The 23,576-nt window shown below is 46.5% G+C and overlaps 1 protein-coding gene across 1 annotated transcript; it reads right to left on the bottom strand.

Moving 5' to 3' along the window:
* Positions 1–167: 167 nt before the first annotated feature.
* On the bottom strand, positions 168–21,867 carry Nup85 (nucleoporin 85). Its single transcript, XM_057774559.1, has 19 exons — positions 21,738–21,867; positions 19,001–19,094; positions 17,468–17,630; positions 16,498–16,568; positions 16,218–16,261; positions 13,518–13,587; positions 10,249–10,370; positions 8,510–8,644; positions 8,289–8,411; positions 7,985–8,116; positions 7,711–7,817; positions 4,419–4,502; positions 4,215–4,280; positions 3,913–4,064; positions 2,936–3,053; positions 2,748–2,848; positions 1,056–1,207; positions 643–744; positions 168–364 (listed from the first exon to the last, which is right to left on the bottom strand). The coding sequence occupies exons 1-19, from the start codon at positions 21,768–21,770 to the stop codon at positions 263–265; spliced, it is 1,971 nt and encodes a 656-aa protein (XP_057630542.1). The 5' UTR covers positions 21,771–21,867; the 3' UTR covers positions 168–262.
* Positions 21,868–23,576: the final 1,709 nt, after the last annotated feature.

Raw genomic sequence — 23,576 nt, 5'->3', positions numbered from 1 at the left:
GCGGTGGTGGCGCACGCCTTTAATCCCAGCACTCGGGAGACAGAGGCAGGCGGATCTCTGTGAGTTCGAGGCCAGCCTGGTCTACAAGAGCTAGTTCCAGGACAGGCTCCAAAACCACAGAGAAACCCTGTCTCGGGAAAAAAAAAAAAAAACTCCTTGGTCAGACTAATAACTGGCCTTATATTTGCAAAAAATTTATTCCTTTAAAATCTATTTACACTGCCATACAAAGTTACTATATTGCAACTGTCCTCAGCTTATCTCAGGAACCTTCCAGTGAGCCTTCTCTTATAATTGCTTGAGCAAGATTCCGGGCAAGAGCCAGTCTCAGCATTTCCACCTTGGTGGTCTCTATGTCGTCATCCTAAAGAGCAGAAAGGCAATGTGAGGCACAAGAGGCAGCATTCCTGGTGCTTCCTGGGCTCAGCCCAAGACCAGCACAGCACTAGATAGCTCTGCAGTGCAGACGAAAGGGACAGCAAGACTAGATCCATCCCACGTGGTCCTAGAAATGGTATGTCACAGGACAGGTTAACTAAAAGGCATATGGTTCTTCAGCACCCCGGGAAAATGGAAGGAAATCCCGGGACAGAAACCTTTTCCCACTTCCATATGGAACCACCTCCCCAAAGTGAAAATGACCTGGAGTCGCTGGGCGTCGGGCTCACCGCACCCTGGCCTCCCTGAGGCCAAGTCTTCCAGGCAGCGCATCAGCTCATATGTCTGCTCTGCTGAAAAAATCACCTAGGGAAAAAAGGATGCTTCACTTAGCTGCTCCCCTGGAGCCTTGTTGGGCTAGGCATGGGTCCAAGTTCAGGGAAGACCTTCCTTCTAAGGACCTGGCTGCTGCTACAGCTCCTAGTCTCACATCACCCCTCTAGCAGGCTCAGCACCACTGGCAGATAGCATCACTTTGGCTTTTCTTTCATGAGCCTTGTAATACACTCAGATGCATGGGAGGAGGCAAAAACGAACATCTGTATGGCTAAAGAACCAAACAAAGGAAGACCACCAAAGGACAGAATAAACTCTGCTTAGGTGTGATGAAGCCTTACCTGTTTCTGTTCCAAAAGAGGTAGGGCATCTGTGAGCAGAGTCATCCAGAAAGAACGGGGTGCAATCTGAGAGGTCATGAGGGACAGCAGAAGAGAAGCAGCGTCACCAAAGCGCTTCTCCCCATACAGTCTGTGGAACTCCCGGTACTTTCCTGTTAGAAAAGGCGGGAGTTCACCTGAACATGCCTCTCCACTTACCTGATCCTTAAACTAGAACTCCATACACTGGGATGTTTGTACAACAGTCTCAAGTTCATAGAAAATTACAGGATTCAAAGGAACACCAAATCTGCGGAAATATCGGCACTCTGACTACAGGAGATCAGATAAGGGCTGGAAAGATGGTCCCATGGTTAATTGTACTAACTCCTTACAGAAAACTTGGATTCAGTGCCCAGTACCCTCAAGGCAGCACAACCATGTAACTCTAGTCCTATGGGACCCCACACCCTCTTCTGGCTTCTGCAAGCTCCACACATATACAGGGTGCAAGCAAAACACATGCAAGCAAAACACCCATACACAAAACAGAAGTTTTAAAAAAGATTAAAGGGCTAGAGAGATGGCTCAGTAGTATTAAGAGCACTGGCTGCTGTCCCAGAGGACCTGGATTCAATTCCCATCACTTACATGGCAGCTTACAACTGTCTGTAACTCCAGTTTCAGAGGATCTGACACCCTCACACAGATACACACGCAGGCAAAATATCAATGCATGTCAAAAACAAATTTAAAAGGGAAAAAAGATTAAAATACTCTGAGTTCTGGTGATATAAAGTTATTCTCTAACTGCAGTGAACCGCCAGCTCATATAAGTGATGAGAAAAATCTCTGGAAGTGTGATGGTATATTGGACATGAAAGACATTCCATTCTCTAGGCCCATAATCCCAGCCTAAAGGAGGTGAGACAAATTTCTATGTGATGTTTTTTCAAGACAGGGTTTCTCTGTGTAGCCCTGGTTGTCTTGGAACTCGTTCTGTAGACCAGGCTGGACTCAAACTCAGAGCCTGCCTCTGCCTCTCGAGTGCTAGGACTAAAAGCGTGTGCCACCACCGACTCATAAGGACTTATTTCTTTTTATGTGCATTGGTGTTTTGTCTGTATGTGTGAGGGTGTCAGATCCTCTGGAACTGGAGTGGTGAGCTATCATGTGGTTGCTGGGAATTGAACCTGGGTCCTCTGGGAGAGCAATCAGTACTCATAGCCACTGAGCCATCTCTCCAGCCCCCACATTTCCATGTTTGAGGGTAGCCTGGTCCACATAGGGATTTCCAGGCAGACAAGACTACACAGTGAGACCCTGTCTTAGAAACAAAGATGTGTATGAGAAATGCATATAAAAGGTGTCATTCCACCAGGCGTTGGTGGCGCACGCCTTTAATCCCAGCACTTGGGAGGCAGAGGCAGGCGAATCTCTGAGTTCGAGACCAGCCTGGTCTACAAGAGCTAGTTCCAGGACAGGCTCCAAAAACCACAGAGAAACCCTGTCTCAAAAAAAAAAAAAAAAAAAAAAAAGGTGTCATAGGTGTCATTCCTTGTGCCATTTCTACATTTCCCCAAGTTTGTAATGACTTGGAAATAAAATGTTACCAAAATTCTGCAAAGGCTAGCACATAGGTTTTCTATGTCGATTGGAGAAATCTAGAAAGATGGTACCCTCATATTCATGGAAAAGAATGCAGAGACTCACCAAGAAAAGTCAGTCGATCACTGAGCATCATGGCTGGGCCCAGGTTGTCAATGAGATCCAAATCAGAAAAGCAGCCTCTTTCACAATAATCCCTGAGGAATCTGCAGGACCCAACCCAGAGGCTAGAGCAGCAGTACTAGGCCCTCCTCAAACTCCAACCTCCCAGCCAACCAGAAAGCTGCACCCACCTGTCAGATACGAGTGTGGCAAAAGCAGCATCTTTGGCACGGATGCTCCAAGAGAGGGCAGAGCCCAGGCGATTATTACGGACAGCCTTCATGGCCAAGATTTTACAGATACTTCGAACTTTGGAGGAGAGAAGACAAAATGCAAAGTCTTACAATCCCTCCCGTGAAGAGACGTGTGGGGACAGACATGGCCTTGCTACAGCCTCATTACATACAGTCTAAAGTACTATGGGCTCAATGTACAGCTAAGTGAGAAGAACCAGAAACTTCATAGTTTAGTCTGTAGACCAAGCTGGCCTTGAACTCAGAGATCCACCTGCCTCTGCCTCCTGAGTGCCCACACTAAAGGTGTGCACCACCACCGCCTGGACCATAGTTTATTCTGTCTTCACTCTGCTCAGTGTCACAGGTGACCTATCCACTAGACTGGCTTCCTGAGTCTTTGTGCTTGAGAGGCAAAAAAGGTTTTGGTTTTCCTGGACGTAACAGTCCCTCCATTATCCATCCAAAGACCACAGAATCAACCTTCCTTCCTTCCTTCCTTCAGGTCATGGTTTAAGTGTGCAAGTGCTTCTTGCTCAGCAGTAGTGGGAGGACGAGGACAAAGCTATGGACACCCGTGCCTGTCACTGTGGTCCTGCCCAGCTTCCCTACTGCTCCAGGTTTTGCTGGTAGCTACCACCCACTACACCGACATATGATGCTCAGCTCTGACCACAGATCGCATGGAATGTGACAACAGGTAGATCTTTTCTAAAAGCAAAAGGGCTGATTTTTCTAGTTCTTACAGAGCAATTCCAGAAGAGAAAGACCTAGAAAAATCCACCACCTCCCTGATGTTGGCCCTGTGTCTGAGCATGTACACACACTGTCTCTCTGCTGTAGTGGCAAGGTGAGGTGTCACAGTGTTTGGGAGCTGTGCTCAGCCTTGGCATGCCCTGACAAACCAGGACAGTCTGAGAAAAGCCTGGAATCACCTTGTTCGGTCATCTGCCGCTGCTCACAAATCCTCAGCACCTTCAAGGCTTTCTGTTCCGTGTTGAGAGGAATCCGCTCAATGTGCAGCTCCAAGGAAACTCGGCCCAGCTCCGGGCAGTAGTCAAAGTAATCCACCCCCAGCTGCCACAAGCTGAGGACAAGGAAGGCGGATGTTGAGAGGCTAGACTGGCTGTCCTGTGGCTGTGGGCACTACCACCTGAAGCTCATCCTCCCAACCCCTCAAAACCGGTGAAGCGCCACTGGCATCCACAAGGTCTTTACCATTTGTGGGCTTTCCTACCTGTGATGAGCAAACAGTCCTGAGGCATATTCCAGCAGAAGGAATTCTCTCATGTTAGAACCGAAACTGGAAAAAACAAGACAGGACTGCAAGCCTACCCTCTGCAGGGCTCCTGCAACCTAACCTGCTCCAGTGCATTCTACTGGCCCTCCCTCAGAGGCCTGATGACATAAGAAAGAGGATTGGTGCATTTGGCCAACTTACTAGAGGTTGTGTGACTGGAGGAGTCTGCAGTGATCCAAAAGGTCGGTGAGGTGAGCTACAAACCACCAGTTGCTCAAGGCAATGCTGCAAATCCAGACATCAAGGGAAAAAGGAGGTCAGGGAAGAGACCAAATCACATGACTGAGATGAGTAGGAAGGCCACATAAGCTATACTCTAAAGAGACAAAGATTGGGCAGAGATGGTTGAGGGAAAGGAACCTAATGCCAAGCATAACCTGATTTTAATCCCCAAAACCCACATAATGAAGAGAACCAACACTCAAAATCTGTCCTCACGAACATAAAAAAAAACTCCTGGCGGTGTTGACACCTTTGATCCCAATGCTCGGGAAGCATAAGAAAACAGATCTGAGTTCGAAGTCAGCCTGGTCTACAGTGTGAGTTCCAGGACACACAGAGAAACGCCCATCTCAAAAAACCAATCAAGCCGGGCGGTGGTGGCGCACGCCTTTAATCCCAGCACTCAGGAGGCAGAGGCAGGATCTCTGTGAGTTCGAGGCCAGCCTGGTCTATAAGAGCTAGTTCCAGGACAGGAACCAAAAAGCTGCGGAGAAACCCCGTCTCAAAAATTCAAAAAAAAAAAAAAAAAAAAAAAAAAAAAAAAAAAAAATTCAAAAAAAAAAAAAAAAAAAAAAAAACCCAACAAAAACTAATCAATAAACAAAAAGACTGTTTAGGTCTCCTGCCTGTCCACATGCAAACAGATAATGGCTTCTTTTGATGAGTTGGGGATTTCACTGAGCTTCAGAGCTACCTTGTTTATACTGGTTTCCATTTCAGGACAATCAAAAAAGCATTGCAAGAAATGAAATACTTAGGAAATAGCCAGGCTTGTAGCTCAAGTTTTTAACAGAGGATCCGGAGTTCAAAGGCCAGCCTTTACTACATCACAAGTTTAAGGATAGCCTGGGCTGCATGAGACCCTATCTCAAAAAAAGAAATGGAAGAAAAGAATCTAGAAAGGGGCTGAGAGATGGTTTAGCAGGTAAAAGGCCTTTGCCGCCAAGGCTGAAAAGTTTAATTCTTTTTTTTTTTTTTTTTGGTTTTTTGAGACAGGGTTTCTCTGTGGTTTTGGAGTCTGTCCTGGAACTAGCTCTTGTAGACCAGGCTGGTCTCGAACTCACAGAGATCCGCCTGCCTCTGCCTCCCGAGTGCTGGGATTAAAGGCGTGCGCCACCACCGCCCGGCGAAAAGTTTAATTCTTGGAACCACATTACGGAAAGAGAAAATTGACTTCAGAAAATTGTCCTCTCCCCCCCACATGTATGCTGTGGCTTTTGGTGTGTACTTGCATGCACTTGCACACGTAAAAACACATAAATGTAAGAAAAATCTAGGAACAGTGAATGTATTATTAGGTGCCTACTGAACATGCACCCACTTTCGAGGAGAGTGCTTCCCAGCAGTTTGATTTCAATGAGCTGGGTACTGAACTGTCATGGCTGGGATTTATAGCACTCACCCTGAGCGTATCCCTCATTGCAAGGAGCTTTAACTGAAGTAGGGAGTGTCCAAGGTAATCAAAGGTAACCCTTCCTGCCTGATATTGTGATCCTCTACTCGGGAAATGGAGACAAAAGGATTAGGAGCTCAAGTCCAACCTTGGCTACACAACCAGTTTAATCCCTGAGTTACGTGGAACCATGCCTCAGAAAACAAATCTCTTGTAGGTGAGGTGACTCATGCCTTTGATCCTAGCACTGGGAAGCAGACACTCTGTGAGTTCTAGGACAGGCTACATAGTCTCAAAAAACAAACAAACGGAAAAACTTCTCTGTATGTAGTAGTTAAGCACCTGGCTAATTGTGTTGTGCAGAGGATTGATTGGCAGGCTGCTGGGAAGGAGGAAGTCCGGAGTGGCAGCAGGCAGCCTTGCTTAGAACACGGACCTGGATTTGCTACAGTACATCTGGACAATGGGAAGGATTTCCCTCCTGCTACCATGTTGGATTTTTTTTTTTTTTTTTTTTTTTTTTGGTTTTTCGAGACAGGGTTTCTCTGTGGCTTTGGAGCCTGTCCTGGAACTAGCTCTGTAGACCAGGCTGGTCTCGAACTCACAGAGATCCGCCTGCCTCTGCCTCCCGAGTGCTGGGATTCCATGTTGGATTTTTTTGCATGGGGGGGGTGGGGATTTAAAGACAGGATTTCTCCAGGTAGCTTTTGGAGTCTGTACTGGAACTTGCTGTGTAGACTAGGTTGGCCTCAAACTCAGAGATCTCCTGCCTCTGTCTCCCAAGTGCTGGGATTACAGGTCTGCGCCACCACTGCTGGTTGAGACCTGAGCAGTCTTAAGTGGCCATGAGGACAGAGATAGGGTTTCAGTGGGTGATAAGGACTCTTGTTCACAAATGAAATGTAGTCAATCAGCTTACAAAGGAACTTAATGGGCTATGACCCCTGCCTCCATCTTCATCACCTGGGGCAATCCTCCCCCTGGAGGACACAACACTCAGAAGAAGCATCCGGCGCTAAGCAGGGTGGCTCAAACCTGTTCCCCAGCAGCTGGAAGGTTGAGGCAGCACTGTTGGCCTGCCTGGCTACACAGTGAACTCCAAAACAGCCTAAGCTATGGTGAGAGACTCTGTCTCACTAAACAACAGGCGCCATCACTACAACAGACCACAACCCTCAGAAGAAAATGCACCTAGCAGTGCCTTCACCCCAGACTTCCAGCCTGGTCTACAGAGTGAGTTCCAGGACAGCCAGGGCTACACAGAGAAATCCTGTCTCAAAAAAACTGAACAACAGAAAAAAAAAAAAAAAACAACCCTAAAACAACAACAAAAAGAAACAGAAGAACTAAAACTAGAAAAGAGTGAAAAAGTAAGAGGAGGCCAGGCAGTGGCGCACACCTTTAATCCCAGCACTCGGGAGGCAAAGGCAGGCGGACCTCTGTGAGTTCGAGGCCAGCCTGGTCTACAGAGCGAGTTCTAGGACAGCCAGAGCTGTTACACAGAGAAACCCTGTCTCAGAAAAAAAAGTATGAGAAACAAGACATTATCGAGGTGAATGGAGGCGATGGCCGCTGTAGATTTAATAATGCTGAATTGTACCCCTTAAAATAGTTATCACCACAGGGTGTGGTGCAGATGCCTTTAATTCCAGCAAGGAAGGAAAAGGAGCCAATGGGAAATCTGGGAGTTAGGGAGCACGGTCTACAGAGACTTAGAGACTTAGTTCCAGGATAGCAACCATGTCTCAAAAAAAAAAAAAAAAAAAAAAGAAAAAACGAAAAAAAACCAAAAGACCAGTTAAAGTGAGGCGGCCTTACCTGCACTCCTTGATCACTTGGTGAATATCAAATTCAAAGGCTGCCATCAAGATGTTGTCCAGTGGCTCCGGACTGCTCTCGCCTCCCAGAAACATGTTCAGGCTGGACTGTGGAAGGTGACAGACAGCCCACTCAACCTCCAAAACAGAAGCAGTGGCTGGGGGTGGGGCTGGGGCAGGACTGGCATGTGGGCAGGCCAGAGAGGAACTCTCAGAGGACTGAACAAAGAACTTTGCTCTCCCAAGAATGAGGGAGTCAACTGTCACTCACTCACCTGGGCATAGAAGTGCAGGTCAATGGGTTTCACTGTGGGGTTGGAATACAGCAGCCTGGTCACTAGGAAATGGTACCAGTTGCTCAGAAGCTCCTTGTGCTCCAACAAGGTGGCCTCGTCCCCCAGCATGATCTGAGGAGACACGTTCTCTGAGCTCTCTGCTGATCGCAGCTGGACCAGTTAAGACACTAAAAGCTCCCTCTTTGCAGTCAAGTGACTTGACAGCCTTCTCCAAAGAGAAGTCAGCTCCTTGCCACCTGGGATGCCAGGGTCCCAAGGGAAGTGCCCCCCCCCCGCCCCACACCTTGCAGAGAGACTCCAGGCGGGAGCTGGCTGCGAATGTGCTGTCTTGCAGGTGCCGCTCACACTCCTCACGCCAGTGCTGCCACTTCAGCTCCAGCTCCGTCAGCGTCTGAGTGTTGCCAGGCTGGGGGAGAGAATGGCTGTGAGACACTAAGCACCCAGACCTACAGGTTCCCTGACTCCGATCTCAAACACCGGGCAGGAAGGACAGCTCCCACGTACACTGAGAATGGGCATTGTCCTCATCAGGTCCCCAAGGATGCGGCACATGCCTGCAGAAGGGGGGTTGGCGTCAGCTTCTTTGGACAGCATTTGCCGGGCCTCATCCAGCCGGCCCTGAAGCACCAAGACAGTCACCTGCAAAGAAACATGGGACGTGAGCCCAGGGGAGGGCTGACTCCTTCAGGCCGCCCTTAGCCCAAGTCAGCAACTCCTCCCTTCGGTTTTATACTAGGTTGACACAGGCTATCTGTAGTCACCAGAGAGGCAGGAAACTCAACTAAGGAAATGCCTCCATAGGATGAGGCTGTGAGTAGGTATAGATTAGTGATTGATGGAGAAGTGCCCAGTCCATGGTAGATGGTGTCATCCTGGACTGGTGGTCCTGGGTTCTAAGAAAGCAGCCTGAGCAAGCCAGTAAGCAGGACCCCTCCATGGCCTCCAAGTTCCTCCTCAGTTTAAGTTCTTGCCTTGGCCCCTGTCAATGCACCATGGCTCTGGGAGATGGAAATCAAGCCCTTTACCTCCCCCAAGTTGCTTTTTGTTTGTTTGTTTTTCAAGACAGGGTTTCACTGTTCAGCTGTTTAGCTCTGGCTGTCCTGGAACTTGCTTTGTAGACCAGGCTGGCCTCGAACTCAAGACAGCTTCCTGCCTCTGCCTCCTGAGTGCTGGGATTAAAAGCATGAGCCATGACTGCCTGGCCCCAAGTTGCTTTTGGTCATTGTGTTTCATCATAAGAATAGTAACCCTGACTAAGATATTACCCTTCAGCAAACTGTCAGCTATAGGACAGCTGGCAACTAATTTTAAATGTTTTAATTCCTGTGTGTGTGTGTGCATCTACATAGCTGTGTATCATGAGGTCAGAGGACTTGGATCAGGTTATCAGCTCTATTACTCTATGACTTAATCCCTTGAGACAGAAAACAAAACAAACAAAAAAACCTCCAGGCCACTAGAGCTACATAGTGAGACCTTGTCTCAAAACCCAAACCAGCCAGGTCGCCAGGTGACAGTGGTGGCACACACCTTTAAGACCAGCACTCAGGAGGTGGAGACAGGTGCATCTCTGTGAGTCAAGATATCTAAGCCCTAGGCCGGCCTAGTCTACAACAGAGTAGGTTCCAGGACAGCCAGAGCAACCAGAGCAAAGAAACCCTGTCTCAAAGAATCAAAAACAAACAAAACACCAACCAACAAAATAACCAAAGATATTCTTTTTCTTTCTGTGGCGCTGGAGACTGTGCTCTGGCAGATGCTGGCAGGCATTCTAGGACACCACACAAGCCCCTGATCAGTGGTCCTCAACCTTCCAAATGCTGCAACCCTTAATACAGTTCCTCATGCTGTGGTGACCCCACCATACAATTACTCCACTGCTACTCACTTCATGGCTGTGATTCTGCTGCTGTGAATGTAATAGAAGTATCTGACACCCCACAGGATGAGAACCACGGCCCTGGAGCAGTCTACTACCTCAAAATGGCCTCTGTGCTCATCTGCCTCCATCCCCAGCTTAGTCTACAGACAAACCAAACTTCCCTTCCAACAGCAAGTTTACCAAGCGTTACTCCCCATGCTACATTAGCTCTGGAGCAGAGAAGGAAGATGTTAAACTGCCTCTCTGATCATAAACTCAAAGCGCTGAGACAAGGCCAGGAGCATCTGTCATTGTATTGCCCCTGCCGGCACCAGGACACAGAATGCGCAGAAGGGAGAAGGCCAGCCCACATCATACTCACCAAGTTCCAGAAGCCGTCATGCTTGCTTGGGTTCTCACTGCCCAGAACGTCTGCCGACAAACTGTCCACCTCACACACGTGCAGTCGGACCCAGTCAAGAAGATGAAGGAGGAGAGGGCCAGCTGAAAAGACAGACTCATATCACACACAGACCCCAGCTTCATGTGCAGCAAGTTCCACTTAGCCCAAAGTACAAACACTGACATTAAAGCAGAAACCCTGGCTGCAGCGGGGTTTATCTCCTACAGCTGGGGAGGAAAAGCCAAGAAGCTTACAAATCAGTCCTCCCTCTCTGCAAGGCAGGACCATCTTTCACTGGATCCTGGAAGGGACAGAACCTGCCTCAGACTTTACATCTCTCCAACATCAGGTTTTTGCTGTTGTGGAAACAAGACTGTGTTCTAAAGCCCAAGCTTGCCTTGAACTCTAACCTGTGCCTCCCAAGTGCTGGGAGTGTTTAGGAATGTCAAGCGCTTTGTAAGGATGTGCTACCACACCCTGCCACAGCTGGATTCTTTACAAATATGGAAGGCTGTGTGCAGCGTCTTTGAAATGGCTGCTTGATTACTGGCATTAATGAGATGGTATATATCAATGGTGATAATAAATGGACTTTTCAAAATCTACTAGAGAGGGGAGGTATCTAAATAACTAAGTTTGTGTTATCACTTTGAATTTTTGGTATTGGGGAGTTATTGTTCTGTTTTGAGGATTTTGTTGGTGATTATTTTTTGGTTTGTCCTTTTGTTGTTTGTTTGTTTTTTCAAGATAGGGTTTTTCTGTGTAGCTTTGGCTGTCCTGGCACTAGCTCTGTAGACCAGGCTGGTCTTGAACTCAGAGATCCCCCTGCCTCTGACTTCCCAGTGCTGGGATTTAAACAAGTGCACCACCACTGTCTAGCTTACCCTTTTTATTTTTAAATTTCCGAGACAGGGGGCTGGAGAGATGGCTCAGTGCTTAAGAGCATTGCCTGCTCTTCCAAAGGTCCTGAGTTCAATTCCCAGCAACCACATGGTGGCTCACAACCATCTGTAGTGAGGTCTGGTGCCCTCTTCTGGCCTTCAGGCATACACACAGACAAAACATTGTATACATAATAAATAAATATTTTAACAAAAAAAAAATTTTTCAAGAAAGGGTTTCTCCGTAGCTTTTGGTTCCTGTCCTGGAACTATCTCTTGTAGACCAGGCTGGCCTCGAACTCACAGAGATCCTCCTGCCTCTGCCTCCCGAGTGCTGGAATTAAAGGCGTGCACCACCACCGCCCGCTGGCTTACTTTTTTTTTTTTTTTTTTTTTTTTTTTTGGTTTTTCGAGACAGGGTTTCTCTGTGGCTTTGGAGCCTGTCCTGGAACTAGCTCTTGTAGACCAGGCTGGTCTCGAACTCACAGAGATCCGCCTACCTCTGCCTCCCAAGTGCTGGGATTAAAGGTGTGCGCCACCACCGCCCAGCCCTTTTTTTTTTTTTTAAATATTTATTTATTATGTATACAATGTTCTGTGTGTATGCCTACAGGCCAGAAGAGGGCATCAGACCCCATTACAGATGGTTGTGAGCCACCATGTGGTTGCCGGGAATTGAACTCAGGACCTTTGGAAGAGCAGGCAATGCTCTTAACCGCTGAGCCATCTCTCCAGCCGCTGGCTTACCTTTTTTTAAAATTTATATTTACCTACCTTTTTTTCTGAGTGTTTTGCCTGCATGTATGCAGTACCCGAAAGCCAGAAGACGCAACAGACCACTTCTGGAACTGGAGTTACATGGGGTTGTGGGTCATATTAGTTCTGGGAAACAAATCTGGGTCCTTTGCAGGAGCAGCCAGTGCTCTTAAATTATGGGCCATCTCTCCAGCCCCATTTTCTTTTCTTTTTTTTTTCCCCTTCTTTTTGGAAGCAGAGTCTCACCAAAGTACATCTGCCTGGCCTGAAATTCAGAGACCCTCCTGCTATTGAGATTTAAGGGGATACTACCACCTCTTAATTTCTTTTTAAATTTTTTTTTGTATTTATTTTATTTTTATGTGTATTAGTGTTCTCCCTGTATGTCTGTGAGTGGGTATCAGATCTTGGAGTTACAGACAGTTGGGAGCTACCATATGGGTGCTGGGAATTGAACCAGGGTCTTCTGGAAAGGCAACCAGTGCTCTTAACCACTGAGCCATCTCTCCAATCCCTCGTTTTTTTTTTTAAGGTAGAAGCTTACTATGGATCACTGACTGCTCTCTGCACAGAACAAGCTGGCCTCTGATGGGATTAACTGCCCACATCACCACACTCCTTTTCAGGCAAGACCTTGCTATGTAACTTAATGGCCTCCACCTCTCAATTAAGTCAGCTTACAGGAGTGTGGGTGAAATGCTGAGCTGCGCAGAGGGGAAGGTTATGCATAGTCACGGGAAACAGCAAGCTAACAAACAAACCAGCAAACCACAGCAGCTGAACAGAGAGGACAGACACTGGGTGGGTCACAAATTAACTCAAGATCAAAAGAATAACCCCAATTATTGAGGGAGTGTGTCGCCAGTCCTGATGACCAGCCACAGCCTTCTTAGCCCTTCTGGGCCGTACATCATCTAGTCCCTTCTAAGATCCCTTCCACTTGAATTGCAGACAGTACATATATTGAGCATTCTCTTTTATGCTAGTTGACTGTTTCTCAGTATTTTTTCTTTTTTTTTCTTAAAGTGTGTATACATTTTGCCTGCATGTGTCTGTGCACCATTCATGCCTGATGCTAGCGGAGGCTTGCATGAGCTCTGGATCCCCTGGAACTAGAGGTACAGAGGCTTGTGGGTCACCATGCTGAGAACAGAACCAAGGTCCTATAAAAGAGTGGCAGTGCCCTTAATTGCTTAATTAGCCCACACAGTACTTTTTTTTTTTTTTTTTTTTAGTTTTTCGAGACAGAGTTTCTCTGTGGCTTTGGAGCCTGTCCTGGAACTAGCTCTGTAGACCAGGCTGGTCTCGAACTCACAGAGATCCGCCTGCCTCTGCCTCCCGAGTGCTGGGATTAAAGGCGTGCGCCACCATCGCCCGGCTCACACAGTACTTTTGATGCGCCATTTACCTAACGCTGTAAGTTCCTAGAGGCTCTCTAAATGGCCGTTTCTGTGGCTGCTCTGTCCTCATCTGATGGTGACACTGAAGAGCAGCGCAGCTCCAGCCTCTGAGCAGCAGCGCACAGCACAGCAGAGAAAGGACAGAGGGTGACAGGGGCGCAGTGATGCTATGACAGAGTTAGTCTGAGCATAACAAACAAACTGGGCTTACCTGGGGCTACTTCAATAAAAAGGATCTCACACAGGTTCCAAATGAGCTCCATGGCTGACAAAATGGAGACCTACAGAAGAAATGGAGACAACTTTAACAGAAAATATTATTGAAATCTGAATGCAAAGCAAAGAAATATAATAGAGCCTGAGTCACAAATCCAACAGTCACTGATACTCCTATGGAAGATTTCCCACCAGATAGACCAGGATTGGAATTTAGATAGGGAGAGAAAAACCTGGGTGATGGTGGGACACACTTTAATCTCAGCACTTAGGAGGCAGAAGCAGGAAGATCTCTGTGAGTTTTGACCAGCCTGGTCTACTGAGTTAGTTCTAAGACAGTCAAGACTACACAGATAAATCCTGTCTTGAAAAACAAAACAAAACAAAAAAAAAAACAAAACAAAAAAAGAAAGGAAAACCTGCATAATTCTAACACATGAATTTATTTTGATATGAATTAGAAAAGTAAACTAGCATAACATACTTATGCTCTTAACAAATCGTGGTTAGCCGGGCGGTGGTGGCGCACGCCTTTAATCCCAGCACTCGGGAGGCAGAGGCAGGTGGATCTCTGTGAGTTCGAGACCAGCCTGGTCTACAAGAGCTAGTTCCAGGACAGGCTCCAAAAAACCACAGAGAAACCCTGTCTCGAAAAACCAAAAAAAAAAAACAAAACAAATCGTGGTTAAAGAAGGAGTATTATTTGAGTAAAAGGAAGAGATTTTTTTTTTTTTTTTTCGAGACAGGGTTTCTTAGTAGCTACGGGGCCTGTCCTGGAACTAGCTCTTGTAGACCAGGCTGGCCTCGAACTCACAAAGATCCGCCTGCCTCTGCCTCCCTAGTGCTGGAATAAAAGGCGTGTGCCACCACTGCCCGGCTCAGGAAGAGATAATTTTGAGAAACTTTTTCTTTCTTTTTTTTTAAAACTATTTATTTATATTATGTACACAATATTCTGTCTGTATGTCTGCAGGCCAGAAGAGAGCACCAGACCTCATTACAGATGGTTGTGAGCTACCATGTGGTTGCTGGGAATTGAACTCAGGACCTTTGGAAGAACAGGCAATGCTCTTAACCACTGAGCCATCTCTCCAGCTCCTGAGAAACTTTTTCAATAAATTAGATAAATAGGTAGGTAGGTAAGTAGGTAGGTAGATAAATAAATAGATAGGTAGGGAGATAGATAGATAGATAGATAGATAGATAGATAGATAGATAGATAGATAGATAGATAGATAGATAGGGAGGGAGGGAGGGAGGGAGGGAGGGAGGGAGGGAGGGAGGGAGGGAGGGAGGGAGGGAGATTAGGTAGGTAGGTAGGTAGGTAGGTAGGTAGGTAGGTAGGTAGATAGATAGATAGATAGATAGATAGATAGATAGATAGATAATAGATAGGTAGGGAGATAGATAGATAGACAGACAGACAGACAGACAGACAGATAGATAATAGATAGGTAGGGAGATAGATAGATAGATAGATAGATAGGGAGATAGATAGGGAGATAGATAGGGAGATAGGAAGGGAGATAGGAAGGGAGATAGATAGATAGATAGATAGATAGATAGATAGATAGATAGATAGATAGATAGATAGACAGACAGACAGACAGACAGACAGACAGACAGACAGGGAGATAGATAGGGAGGGAGGAAGGGAGATAGAGAGAGAGAGAGAGAGAGAGAGAGAGAGAGAGAGAGAGAGAGAGAGAGACCCAGAACAAAATTGTAAAGTTGGAGTGAGGGCAGTGGTGAACACCTATGAACTTGCACTATGGAGACAGAGGCAGGAGTGTCAAGGGTTCCATGCCAGCCCAGCCTATAACCCCAGCACTTGGAATGTGAGGGTAGGGGATAAGGACTTCCAGGGCAGCTTGAACTATATAAGATCCTATTTAAAAAAAAGGAAAAGGAAAAAGGTTCATGTGCTGTGGACTGAAGTTTAGGAAACAAGCCATTAAAGGTTGAGTCCAGGGGCTGAAGATCTCAGTCATGAAGAGCACTGGCTGCTCTTGCAAAAGAACTTGGTTTGATTACCAGCACCCATATGGTAGGTAGCTAACAACCATCTGAAACTCCAGTTCTAGAGGACCTGACAACTGCAGGGATGGCACACACACAATGCACAGACACACATGCTTCAGGGGACCTGGACCCTGTCCTTAGGAAGATGAAGTCGTGCCCCACCCCCACCGTCACCATGCTTCAGCTCAGACAGACATCATCACTCCTTGAACCTTGCTTCACAGGAAAATAGACCGTGCCAGTCTGAGACAGGGCATTATCCCTATTCATCAGTTATAAAAACCCTGGGATCCCACTAAGGAAAGAGAGTCCTGTATGTCACCTTCTATCCCTACTGAATTGTAACTGCTTGCTGCTCAGCAGAAATGCCGAGTTCATGAGACTAAACAGTAGTCCCAAAAGCTCAGCTCTCCGCCTCCAATGACAATGCACCAACACCAAGTGCTCAGGACTCATTTTCCCAAAGAAAAGAAAAACAGATCCTGGGTTCCAATGAGCTAGACCTTGAAGAGAACACCAGCACTGTGAAAGCCACACTTGCTACCCCCCAAAGATCTGCTGGTCTACCTGGAAAGAAGAAACTTGCAACAGTGACTCCAAAGCCACCCTAGACACTGTAGACACTGAGGACACAGAAAGACACAATGTTGCTAATGAAAACAGCTACCCTTACCTGGCTGCTGAACTGCCGGCCACTGGCTGGATCTTTAGCAGCAACTAGCAGAATACAAAACATCTTAAGTGAGCACTCAAGCTGAATTGATTCTAGTCAATCTACTAGCCCCACTAAGCTCAGCATGGCTTTGTTTCCTCTTGTTTCTTTTGACACCCACCCATTAGCTTATATGTCACACCAAACCAAGGCCCCACTTTGAACTGCACAGTAGCCTCCTTAAAGGCCTCTAGAGAAAACAGCACCCGATACTTTCTTCAAACACACACAAGGTCCTTACCTGCAACCTGGTGCATTTCTTCCATACAGGCCCGGATGACAGAGCGGTAATTTTTACTCACTCGAACCAACCTGCAAAGAAATGAAATGACATACAAGAAGACATTAAAACAAGACATTAAAACAAAATGGAAAAAGCCCAGGTGATGGTAGCCCCTGTCTTTGATCCCAGCACTCAGGAGGCAAGAAGCAGGTCTTGCTATGCAGCTCTTGCTGGCCTCGAACTCACTATGCAGACCAGGCTGGCTGCCAGCTCATTTTGTTGTTGTTGTTGTTTTTTGGTTTTTTTAAGATTTATTTATTATGTATATAGTATTTTCAGTATTCTATCTGGATGTATGCCTGCAGGCCAGAAGAGGGCACCAGATCTCATTACAGATGGTTGTGAGCTACCATGCGGTTGCCAGGAATTGAACTCAGGACCTTTGGAAGAGCAAGTAGTGCTCTTAATCGCTGAGCCATCTCTCCAGGTCCTGCCAGCTCTTAAAGAGCCACTTGCTTCATTTTCAAAGCCCGCAAAAATGAGATCTAATTCAAGGGCTTATTTAGCCTTCCTTTTATTTATTTATTTATTTGGGGGCGATGGGCACATACAAGGGACACATACAAATGAAGCAGGAATCCAAATAAACCCAGTAAGTCTTTTTTTTTTTTTTTTTTTTTTTTTTGGTTTTTCAAGACAGGGTTTCTCTGTGGTTTTGGAGCCTGTCCTGGAACTAGCTCTTGTAGACCAGGCTGGTCTCGAACTCACAGAGATCCGCCTGCCTCTGCCTCCCAAGTGCTGGGATTAAAGGCATGCGCCACCACCGCCCGGCTCCCAGTAAGTCTTCCAACAGTATTTACACAATCAAGAAGTCTCATCCTGGAAAACACACAGGAGAACCAGCGTCCCGTGGCCCTTTGTCACTCACAAGGATAAGGATGCATTTTACTTCATCACGGACTTCAGCATCTACCAGCACCATACTTACTGAGCTTTCCTGGATTTTCCGGTCAATTCCTCTTCAATCCTTTGCAGGCCAACGAAGATTCCATGGGATTCATTGAAGAGTTTTCTCAAAATCTGAGAGTAAACATCTGCATCTTTCCGTACGATATAGATAAAGGGGCAGCTCGGCGCCGTCTCTGATTTGTCTGCAACAGAACAGGAAAAAATTAACATTTATCATTTCCCCAAAAGAGAGACCATTCTAGTATTTCATTCTTTAATTAAACTGGCTGAGCTTGGAGGCACATGCCTGTGTACTCTGCACTTGGGAGATTAAGGCAGGAGAATTATAAAGTACAAATTACTAGTCCACATACTGAATTCCAGGCAGCTAAGCCTATCTTAAAAGAAAGATTTTTTTCCCCAAAGGACGGAAAATGTTGAGATGGGGTCTCAGTAGCGAAAAATGGTATCAAAGTCTTGGAATCCTCCTGCCTCAGCATCCCAAGTGCTGCGATTACTTGTTTCTTATTTTTGGTGATATTGGTAATCTAATTAAGGGTGTTGCGCATGCTAGAGACGTTTATCACTGAGCCACTGAGTGATATCCTATTGTAGCCTTGATTTTTGAGAAAGGGTCTATCAGTGTATCACAGGCTGGCCTGGCATTCTCCATCCTCCTACAGTTCTGCAAGCATTGCCTGAACCCCGAGTTTGGCTTCAGCTTAAGCAACACAGCAGGACTCTTATCTAAACGTTAGTTATAAGGCTGAAAAGATGGTTTGGTGCTCTTCCACAGGTCCTGAGTTCAATTCCTGACAACCACATGGCGGCTCACAGCCATCTGTAATGAGATCTGATGCCCTCTTCTGGTCTGCAGGCACACATGCAGAGAAAACACTGTATACAAAATAAATAAATCTAAAAACACACACACAGGAACACAGGCTGCTCTTCTAGAGACCTAGGTCCAACTCCCTACACCTCCCATGGCTACTCACATAACTATACCGCTAGTTTCTGGACCCAACACCGTCTTCTGGTCTCTGCAGGCACCAAGCACACAACTGGTGTACTGATATGCATGTAGCCAAAAACCCACACACAGAAAATAAATTTAAAAATTTTGAATGTCAAGTGTAGCAGTTCACACCTCAAATCCCAGCACTCTGGAAGCTGAGGGAGAAAGATGTAGAATTCAAAACTAACCCAGGATACACAGAAAGACTGTACAAACTCAAGCCCACTAGACCAACATAGGTGGACCCTATCTCAAAATAACAAAGCCAAAAGTTTCTTTTCTTTTTTTTTTTTTTTCTTTCTTTTTTTTTTTTGGTTTTTCGAGACAGGGTTTCTCTGTGGCTTTGGAGCCTGTCCTGGAACTAGCTCTGTAGACCAGGCTGGTCTCGAACTCACAGAGATCCGCCTGCCTCTGCCTCCCAAGTGCTGGGATTAAAGGCGTGCGCCACCACCGCCCGGCTAGCCAAAAGTTTCAAAACTAAAAATGTTGCAAATAACTTCAGTTTTTGCCCCAAGTCATCAACAAATGTTCCAAGACGAAGTGAACAAGAACTACCTTTTTTGTTGAAGGACGTTTCACACAGGAGCATCTCCCCAGGACCCCAGTCAAAACACATTTGCTTCTTCTTGGAATTCACGCCTGGAATCCACTAGGGAAACAGGAGGCACAGGAACAGTTACTCCTAGGAAGGGTTTTCTTCTCAGCCAATGTGTAATTATAGAAATGCAGAGTCAGGCTGGGCAGGGGAGAGTACACCTTTAATCCCAGCATTCATGAAGCAGGAAATCTCCGAGTTCCAGGCCAGCCTGGTCTACAGAGCAGGACAGACAGATCTATACAGAGAAACTGTGTCTCGAAACACCAAATAATAATAATAAAAAAAAAGCCGGGCGATGGTGGCGCACGCCTTTAATCCCAGCACTCGGGAGGCAGAGGCAGGCGGATCTCTGTGAGTTCGAGACCAGCCTGGTCTACAGAGCTAGTTCCAGGACAGGCTCCAAAGCCACAGAGAAACCCTGTCTCAAAAAACCAAAAAAAAAAAAAATAATAATAATAATAATAATAAAAATAAAGGCGGAGAGATGGCTTATCACTTAAGAGCACTGACTGCAATTCTATTTGACCCAGATTCAATTCCCAGCACCCACATAGAAGCTCACTAATGTAACTCCAGTTCCAGGGGACCTGACACCCTCAGACATACATGCAGGCAAAACACCAGTGCACGCTGGGCGGTGGTGATGCATGCCTTTAATCGCAGCACTCGGGCGGCAGAGGTAGACGGATCTCTGTGAGTTCCAGTCCAGCCTGGACTACAGAGCAAGTCCCATGAGAGTCTACAAAGCTACACAGAGAAACCCTGTCTCAAAAAACAAACAAACCAATGCATATGAAATAAGAATAAATTATTCAAAAAAAAGGAAAAAAATCCATAATCAGAAATGCTAGTCCCTGTGCCAAGGTGTGTGTGGCTGAAGACAGCAGGTCTGTAGGGACACTAACAGTCCCTACGGAAGCAAGGTAGCTTAACTGGGTACCTCAACCCAGTGTGCCACTTCTCAAGAAAAAAAGCCTAGTATAGCAGAGCACAACTGCACTTAGAAGCCTGAAGCAGAAGGGTCATTAAATCCCAGGCAAGCACAGGTTACTCAAAAGGGAAAACCAAACAAAAACATTTAACACAAATGGGAGTTTCTTTTAACACAAAAAGAAACTCCCATCAGCCTGTGTCACCTCAGCTAACAATGATTGTAAATGTTTCTCTCCAGTTTAGATCAATCCCTCTGAACCTTCCTTCACATTATCTGTAGAAGTCACACAGCTATAGGCTATCTAACCTACAGAAGGAAACCCATAAACAGGAACCAAAAGGGAAAAGTTTCCCCTAAAAATTAATTTATTCACAGGCTGATGAGATGGCTCAGCACCACTAACTGGTTTCCAGACAGCAGTTCAATTCCCAGCACCTACAGGGCAGCTCACAACTGTCTGTAAATATAGGATCCAGCCGGGCGGTGGTGGCGCACGCCTTTAATCCCAGCACTCGGGAGGCAGAGGCAGGCGGATCTCTGTGAGTTCGAGGCCAGCCTGGTCTACAAAGGGAGTTCCAGGACAGGCTCCAAAGCTACAGAGAAACCCTGTCTCGAAAAACAATATATATATATATATATATATATATATATATATATATATATATATATATGTATATGTAGGATCCAACACATTCACACAGGGAAAAGAGTAAGAAAAAATAAAAATAAAAAAAACCTTAAAAAAAATAATTTAAGCCGGGCGATGGTGGCGCACGCCTTTAATCCCAGCACTCGGGAGGCAGAGGCAGGCGGATCTCTGTGAGTTCGAGACCAGCCTGGTCTACAGAGCTAGTTCCAAGACAGGCTCCAAAGCCACAGAGAAACCCTGTCTCGAAAAACTAAAAAAAAAAAAAAAAAAAATTTATTCAGAAGATAAACAAAATCAAGAGATTCAAATCCCACTTGCTCCAACCCTTTTCTTTTTTTTTTTTTTTTTTGTAATCAAGGCCACAAGCCGGCCTTGAACTTCTGATGCTCCAGCATCCACTTCCCAAGAGCTGGAGTTACACCGTTGCTTTTGGAGAACGGTTTTGCAATGTAATTACCACACTAGCCTCAACTGTTGAGTCCCCGCTTAAGCCTCCAAAGTCCTGGCCTTGGAAAGGGGCATCGCAACTGACTATGAATTTATCACAGATTATTGACATCTGATAAAAAAAGATGCTGGGGAGAGGGCCCTGAAGTTAAGTGTGTCTAATGCTCTTGCAAAGGACCAGAATTGGGTTCCCGACACCTACGTTAGGCGGCTAACCACCACCTGCAACGCCAGCTCAGGTGCTATCCGATGCCTCTGTGCATATTCTGATACGTACACATAATCAAAAATATTTCCCAAGTCCAAACGGAATAGAAACCAACCCTACAGAAACTGGTAGTCTAGACTCTCCCGAGAATGAATGACGCATGGATTAAACCTCGGGCCAGCACAGCAGGAGAGGTAGAAACTAACGTGGGGCTCACAGCGAGCTCACTCTAACGCCCGAGGGGGGGAAGCTAGAGAAGCAGAAAGGTCAGAAAGACAAGGGTTGAAGGAGATGCAAGCAGGGCCTCCGCGGCTGGGCTGAAGCCAAGGGACCACCAGCGCCCAAACCGAGCCCGCAGCGAATCTGACATCCCGGACGGTGGCAACTGAGTCCCGCAGCTAGGAAGGCAAGCCTGTTCACACTGCGATAAAACAAGCCTCTCCCGGGCGTCCTTACAGTTACTGCGGGCTCGCAATCGAGCTCCTCCATAGCGCCGTGGCCCTACGAAGCCGACCTCGCCGCGCTGCCGATGCTCTCCGCTCAGGCCTCCCGCTCGCAGCCAGCTGCCAAAGAGGAACCTCTCCAGGGCGGCTTCCGCAGTGCCTGACAGCCCAACGCGGCAGAGCCCTCCGTCTCGGCCACGACTCAGCCCTCCGCAGCCTTCCGTTCGTGTGCCACCATTCTGACCGTGACAACCTTAGAAAAAAAAGCGCAAGGGTCCTCCTGTCCGCACTAAATGTTCCCAATGAATCAGGCGGTGCAGCGGACAGTCCCACGCCAGGCAGAAAGAAGGCCCCCCGAGATGGCGGGAGAGGCGGCGGCTGGGAGGGTGTGCACATGCGCGGGTGAGGACGTGCTAGTCCTCTGGGACAGCAGAGCTTCTGCGCTTCAATAGCCCACTTAATCTCTTCTTGGTGTCCCTCCTGGTCTGTGTATTTTATTAGAATTTTTACAGTCCCTTTCCCGAACTCCGGCAAGTATAATGTGCTTATTTTGGAATTAGTCGCGGCCACTGGCACCCCAAAAGAACGAGACATCATCAACCGTTTATATACTGGCAGCTTTTCTTTTCGTGCGATTATTCTAAATGACCTAATTTAAGTGCATAACTTGAAAGTAGGCAATGGTGGCTCAAGCCGGCAATTGCTGCTCTTGGGTAGTGAAGACTGAAAAATTGAGAGTTCGGGACCAGCTGTATAGCAAAGTTGAGCTCACACGAGATCTAAATGAGACCCTGTCTCGCAAAAACAAATAAAACTCCACCAGTTTTTTAAAAAATATAATGAAAAATCGTTTTGTCATCAAAATTGCATCCAAATCCTTTATCGCTGAAATCAGCCATGCATAAGAAAATTTAGGGGCCTGGAGTGTTGGGTCAGTAGTCCAGCGCACTTGCTGCTCCGTCAGAGAACCCTGGTGCAAAGAAAAGCATCGATATCTATGTGAAACAACAATCCCAGGAGATTTGATGGCCTCTTCTGGCCTCTGTGTTCACCGGACAGACAGACACATCCGCACTCACGCACACGGTACACAGACATGCAGGTAAAACACCAGTGTATATAAAATAAAATAATTTTTTTTAAAGATTTATTTATTTATTATGTATACAACATTCTGCCTCGATGTATGCCCACACGCCAGAGGAGAGTGCCAGATTTCAGTACAGATGGTTGTGAGCCACCATGTGGTTGCTGGGAACTGAACTCAGGACCTCTGGAAGAGCAGCCAGTGCTCTTAACCACTGAGCCATCTCTCCAGCCCAATAAAATAATTTTTAAAGTATTAAATGTACTGTAAATCTGAAATGTTTTAAATTTATATTTTAAAATAATATAAGAAAATATTTGCCGGGCGTGGTGGTACATGCCTTTAATCCCAGCACTCGGGAGGCAGAGGCAGGCGGATCTCTGTGAGTTCGAGACCAGCCTGGTCTACAGAGCTAGTTCCAGGACAGGCTCCAAAGCCACAGAGAAACCCTGTCTTGAAAAAAACCAGAAAAAAAAAAAAAAAAGAACTGGACTGTGGAGTTGGAGAGATGGCTCAGGAACCAGACAGACAGCTCAGAGGTTAGGAGCACTGACTACTAGTCCAAAGGTCCTGAGTTCAATTCCCAGCACCCACATGGTGGCTCACAACCATCTGTAATGAGATCTAGTGCCCTCTTCTGCCATGTAGACATACATGCTAAAACACTGTATACATAATAAATAAATCTTAAAAAAAGAAAAAAAAAGAGTTGGAGTCCACAGTGAGTTCCTATCCATCCAGAATTTCACAGCAAAAACCTGTCAC

The sequence above is a fragment of the Chionomys nivalis genome, chromosome 7 (genome assembly GCF_950005125.1).
Source record: "Chionomys nivalis chromosome 7, mChiNiv1.1, whole genome shotgun sequence".
Lineage (NCBI taxonomy): Eukaryota > Metazoa > Chordata > Mammalia > Rodentia > Cricetidae > Chionomys > Chionomys nivalis.
This window is presented reverse-complemented; position numbering and strand designations above follow the sequence as displayed.

What these genes read in the sequence shown, in the direction of transcription:
- Nup85 (XM_057774559.1), bottom strand. Translation starts at nt 21,770, where the DNA reads ATGGAGGAGCTCGATTGCGAGCCCGCAGTAACT. An exon ending in ACCTGCACTTCTATGCCCAG is followed by an intron (nt 7,818 to 7,984) that starts GTGAGTGAGTGA and finishes CACCTTCCACAG; the next exon opens with TCCAGCCTGAACATGTTTCT. An exon ending in CTCTTTTGGAACAGAAACAG is followed by an intron (nt 745 to 1,055) that starts GTAAGGCTTCAT and finishes TTTTTTCCCTAG; the next exon opens with GTGATTTTTTCAGCAGAGCA.